We start from the raw sequence: 5,886 nt of genomic DNA on the forward strand, positions 1-5,886 counted from the left end.
TTTACAGAGGAGGGCAGCAGGGCAGGCCGGTGAGCTGACCGCTGAGGTCCTGGAGCCGATGAGTGCTGGCGCCCTGGGGGCAGGCAGGCCCAGCTCCTGCCCGACTCCTCCCCGGAAGGAGGAAGGCGCAGGGCTGTCCTTTCTCTCTGAGAGAAGCTCCTTTGGTTCCCCCGACTCCTCACGCCGTGCAGGGATCCTGGGGCTGGGGAGACAGGGATGACCGACGCAGGAGCAGCAGCTGTGTACATTTCTCCCGGCCAGAGAGTGGAGGAGGAGTGAAGCGGTCAGCTCGCCCCAGCTCTCATCGCAGAAGCTTCGCTGGAGCAGTCTTTCTTTTTTTTCCCCCTGGTTAAATGTGTCTGCAGCCCGACCGCATCCGAGCGAGTGCTGTGCTATGACACCTCTGTGAGGTTTTCCATCAGCCTTACAAATTGATCATTATGATTGTCTTGAAATGGAACTAGGTACAAGTTGCTGGGAAGGCCCCTTCCCTGGCAAGGAGGCTGCCTCACAATGAACCATCTTCAAAGCAGCGAGCATAGAAGATTAGACATGATGGTTTATTTTCCTTCCAATAGATGTTGATTTCTTCGTGCAGTTCGATGGACGGAGCTGGAGGGAGTCGCTGGAGGAGAAGAGGGACTTGAGTCCGTGGCGCTCGTATCTTAGAGCGACGTCTCCTTAGCATTTGGGGCTGTGGACCCCTCTAGAACAACCCGATGAAAGCTGATGGGCCCGCTCCCTAAAAAAAAAAGCCACACATTGATAAACTCTTTCCTACATTTTCTAAGTGTTGATGGGCCTTCTCGGGGAAAAAAGGTCACGTGCGAGACAGAGTGACGCATTTCTTGGTATTTAAGACGAGCTTTCTGACTCGCTAAGGCGTTTCAGGAGTTGCAAAGCGTGTTCATTTGCTTTGACCCAGTCGTCGTGCTGCAGGGAATCTGTCTCCAGAAGCTAACCTGGGCGAGAAACAAGCCTCTCGGCACAGGGCTTTGAGGGGACAGTGTGTGTGTCGCTCAGGTGTCGGCTGGAGTCCGTGTCCCTGCAGGAGCCTGTGGAGTCGGTTCAGACCCCTGCTGCGTGCTCACCCACGGAGCCCCGCCTGGAAGCACGTGCAGTCCGGCAGCCGCTGGCCGTGTGACCGCACACGTTTCAGTTACCACACCGGGCATTCGGTGCCTCGGGGTGTAGCCCCTTTCAGACGCCCAGCAGGCGCGACCCACCGGTGGCTGTGCCGTGCTCATCGGTGTGGATACAAGGCGTTCCCATCACTGGAGAGAGCTCGGGGGGACGGCCCTCCCCCGTCAGTGTGGATTCTGGGAGGTGGGCTTTCTCAGGGCCGCCCCTGAGTTCATCAAGCCCTCTGCGCAGGTCAGCACCGTATTGTTACATCGTCCCACCCCTCAAACAAAAGTCCATTTGGCTCTTCATCTGTGAGTGGCTAACCCACCGCTTTAGTCTTTTGTTGAACCTTAGATCAGTGCTTCAGTCCCTCCTGCTTTCAGCTCTCACTCTTCTCTTCTTTTTCTTGTCCCTCTTGCCCCTCGCCCTTAACCTCCAGCGCCACCTCTTTTTGGGGTGACACAGCAGACCCTCTAGAGCCTTCCTTCCATACCCAAGCCTGTGCAAGACAGTATTCCAAACAGAGAAACATTCCGAAGAATTAAATGATATCTACCTAGCTACATCTGGAGCAGAAACTTGGGAAAGGACCCAAATGTTCACTGATAGGGGAGGATTTAAAGTAAACGCTGGGTCGTTTACCCAGCTTAATATTACATAATCATTAAAAGTGATGCTTGTAAATTATTTCTGAAAATGGAGGGAGATATTTAAACGAGCAATGCACAATGTAGTTTTTTATGTCCAGTATGATTTCAACCTTATAACAATACTCAGGGAGAAAGATTAGAGGGAATACAGTCTGCCATATGTTCTTTGATGTTGGGGTTATAGTAATTTTTGCTTTTTTCATACTTATATTTAAAAATATTTTTTTCACTTTTATATTTTAAATGTTCTAGGAACTTGTATTTACTTTTATAGCCAGAAAAAGAAAAAAAGACAAACATCTCACAAATAACATAAAAATCAAAGGAAGGCTGGCTGGGTTTTTTTTTACAGCACAAGTAGATCTTTTATAAATTATGGTATCTTGTTTTACCAAAGTGTCAGTGCCCTGCAGGCTGAGTTGAGCAGTGTCTTTGCCCTGCGGAAGCGGCTGGAGTGGGACGTGCTCTCGTACCAGCACCTGCGGAGGGCCCTGGAAGAGCAGATCAGCGAGATCCGGCGGCGGGAAGGTACTCGCTCCCTTGCATGCGTTTGCACGTGGAGGGCCGTGCGGAGCTTGGCAGGAGTCCTCAGGCTTCAGTAGGAGACGCAGCACCTTGGGGCTTTCGTCTGGGGAGCCTCTTTTGCAGGGACAGTGTTTTTGCTGCTCTTCTGGCCTGGACTCGGGTGGCTGCGGCCGGTGGCGGCCGGGGCCCAGCACGTTGCGTTGGCTCCCTGAGGGCCAGCTGCAGGACCGCTTGCTCGCTGCCGCCGCTCTGTTCTGCATCATTTGACTTCTAGCTCCAGATAACCTCAGGGCCTCGTCATCCCCTTTCTCGGATCAACAGCACTCATTGCCCCAAACATCTGGGTCTGGCCTCCCCAGGCACCCAGTGCGTAGACGCGTGGGGGTGAAACTGCTGTTTGCTGCTGGAATACTGCTTTTCGAATTGTCGTGACCACAAGGGGCTATGATTAGGGAGGGTCCCATGATGCCTGTTTTTCGAATTGCCCTGGGAGGTCCCATGGTACCTTCCCTGCTGTGCTCAGGACAGCAGCATTTGGCCCCCTCGCTGCCTAGAACCTAAGGCTTCCCTGGTGGCTCAGACGATAAAGAGTTCACCTGCAGTGCAGAAGACCCAGGTTTGATCCCTGGGTTGGGAAGATCTCCTGGAGAAGGGGAATGACAACCAACTCCAGTATTCTTTCTTGGAGAATCCCATGGACAAAGGGGCTGGGCGGGCTACCGTCCGTAGGGTCGCAAAGAGTCAGGCACAACTGAAGTGACTAGGCCTGCATGCACTGGCTAGAACCTGAGTCCTGTAGACTCCAGATTGGTATCTTCATCCTTTCCGTGTCTCTAGCCTGGTGCTGGCATGTATGCTTAAAGTCAGTCATCGCAGTGATAGGTTTGACAGGTCTTGAGCACCTGCTGTGTACAGGGCACAGTGGGAGGCCCTTAACATCTCACCCCGATCCTGGCCGTTGACCCATTGGGTAGAGTAGGCACTGACATCACATCACAGATGAAGACACCCAGATTTGAGCCAGGACACCTTCCGTTGAAGTCCAGCTCTTTACAGCATGCTAAGCATATCAGCTCTTCCCCACGTGTGCTAAGCGAGATCCTGCTTCACTCACTGCCTAGCCTGGCCCCTCTCTGCCCCCGCGCCCTCTGCATAGCCTGGCCCCTCTCTACCCTCGCGCTCCTAGCCTGGCCCCGCTCTGCCCCCGCGCTCCTAGCCTGGCCCCGCTCTGCCCTCGTGCTCCTAGCCAGGCCCCTCTCTGCCCCCACGCTCCTAGCCAGGCCCCTGTCTGCCCTCACGCTCCTAGCCTGGCCCCTCTCTGCCCCCGTGCCCTCCTGCATAGCCTGGCCCCTCTCCACTCTCGCGCTCCTAGCCTGGCCCCTCTCCACCTTCGCGCTCCTAGCCAGGCCCCTCTCTGCCCTCGTGCTCCCTGTGAGAGTGTGAGCTTTGCTGCAGAGAAAGCAAACCCTTCATGGGTGACCCAAGACTCCCCATCATAGATCTCACAGGCAGTTTCTCCTCTCAGTGTGGACTCGCTGCCACGGTGGACTCTGGAGCTGGAAAAAAAAACACATCAGGCACTTTTTATTTCCCTTGAGTTCTACCCCTGAGGGTCACATCTGATTTTTCTAAACAGAATCACTCCCTTATTTAAACTGAAAAATCACCACTTACTTGTGCCGCTCAGAATGGTCTGCAGACAACACTGGATACGCAAATTATAATTCAGAATTGGCCGCAGGGAAAGCCTGCGGCCCACGATGAACCCCTGCATTGAGTGTCAGCCTGTAGAGACCCAGGAAAATTGGCTCCCGCCCCGGAGGAGGGGCCCTGAAGCCCTAGGAGTGCTCGCGCCGCTCCCACCCCTCCTGCAGCTCAGGTGCATTAGATGGACCGCACTGGGTGGGTCTGGGCAGGATCTCCTTCTGACGTTCTGTTGCTCTCCTCCTTTTTTTCTTTCTTTTTTTTTTTTCTTGGTGCAGAAGAAACATTTTCATTTTATAGTGATCAGACATCCTACCTGAGCATTTGCCTTGAAGAACACAATCGGCTGCACGTGGAACATTTTTCTCAAGAAGAGCTTAAGAAAAAGGTATTGACTTTATTAACTTTCAGTGCTTTGTTAGTTATTTGTTGTCTCTTGGGTTCCTGATCAGAGGTGTGAGGTTCCAAAAGCCCTTCTCCCTGCCTCTGCTGCCTCTCTCCCTGCCCGTCTCTCCACAGACATTCCATGGAGACCGCCCCCCCCCGTGTCTGATGCACTCTTTCTCAGGCTTGAGGACCCCCACCCAGGCCCCATCTCCTCCAGGAAGCACCCTATCCCCCCTGGAATTAGCCCTCTTTCCCTCTGGTCTTCTTCCTCTCTTCTTGTACCTGATTTCATTGATGTCCTTGCTATACTGGTCTATAATTATCTGATTATTCTTCTATATCCCCAGTAGGCCACTCACCTTAAAGTGAGTGTATCTTATTTATTTCTGATTTCCCAGTGCCTGCCTGGCACATATAGTGGGAGTTAATAGATGGTTTTTGAAAGAATAAAGGTTCAGGTTTGGTCAATAAATCTTTTCTAAAACTTGGAAAGGTCTTCCCATCTGTTATCATTGGTGTGGTTAGGGTGGTTGAGTATTTCAAGGCTCTAAGAGCCATCGATAAGAGGAGGAAGTGTGAACTCAGAGGACACTGTGGTTTATTGTAAAATGATCATCTGTGTGTGACAGGTTCAGATTCTGTCTTGGAATAAGTCGCATCCTGGTAGAGCAGATGGATGTGTGTCCTAGCCCTGTTACTGCAGAGTGCACAGAGGGCTGTGCCAGGCAGAGATGCGAGGTGCAGGTGCAGCAGAGAAAGAGAGGTTGTCTGTCTGGTGGGGGTAGGGGGTAGGGGAGGCCCTTCCCAGATCAGAGGAAGCGTCTCAACAGAAATGAGACCTGAGGTGGGTTTTGGACAATGAGTAGGAGCTTATCTAACTAGAAAACTTTCTCGGCAGAGAGGGAGAGGAAAAAAGGTACAGAAAAGATAAAAAGCAGGAGTGTAGAAGTTTAGTTATGTTCAGAGGAATGCAGCAGGAAGCACTGAGGCATCTGTCCGTGTTCTGAGGGTGAGGAAGCTGAGGTGGTAGGAGCCACGGCTGGTCCCTACTGTGGCTGTGTGTCGGGCGGGAGCTAGTCCCCTTGGCTGGCACTCCGTGGCTGTTTGCAGGGTCAGACTGTCTCGTTCTTCCCTCTGTAACCTTTAGGGTTGGGTCTGATTGGTGTTACGTTTGGGTGCAGGGGACACCTGCTCTTTGTGCTGAGGTGGGATTTCCCGCTTATTTCAGGGGCGAATGATTACCCCTTGAAGAAGGGTTTGGAAAGTCACTGACCACTGGAATTTGAAGTTTGCAGGAAATAAAGGTAGTGTCTGATCAGCTGCTTGTGCACCTGTCCTTGTGAGACCTGTGCCTTAAGGAGGGGCCTTGGACCGGGAGTCCAGGCCTGACTCTGCTTTGTGCGGGCAGCTGCCCTTGCCCGCTTGACCTGGCACTCTGGCCAGTGTTGTACATCACTGAATTCTCCAGGAACCCCAGCTCTGGGGCCTCGGGCAG

The 5,886-nt window shown here is 52.8% G+C and overlaps 1 protein-coding gene across 1 annotated transcript in view; it reads left to right on the plus strand.

Moving 5' to 3' along the window:
* The window catches only part of CDK5RAP2 (CDK5 regulatory subunit associated protein 2), a 183,302-nt gene that overhangs the window by 101,938 nt on the left and 75,478 nt on the right, over positions 1 to 5,886 (plus strand). The window contains exons 16-17 of the mRNA XM_010848429.1: positions 2,173 to 2,303; positions 4,283 to 4,392. Coding sequence (XP_010846731.1) covers positions 2,173 to 2,303; positions 4,283 to 4,392 — 241 coding nt within the window. The remainder of the gene's footprint in view (positions 1 to 2,172; positions 2,304 to 4,282; positions 4,393 to 5,886) is intronic.

Source organism: Bison bison, unplaced genomic scaffold (assembly GCF_000754665.1).
Source record: "Bison bison bison isolate TAMUID 2011002044 unplaced genomic scaffold, Bison_UMD1.0 scf7180017864266, whole genome shotgun sequence".
NCBI classification, from domain to species: domain Eukaryota; kingdom Metazoa; phylum Chordata; class Mammalia; order Artiodactyla; family Bovidae; genus Bison; species Bison bison.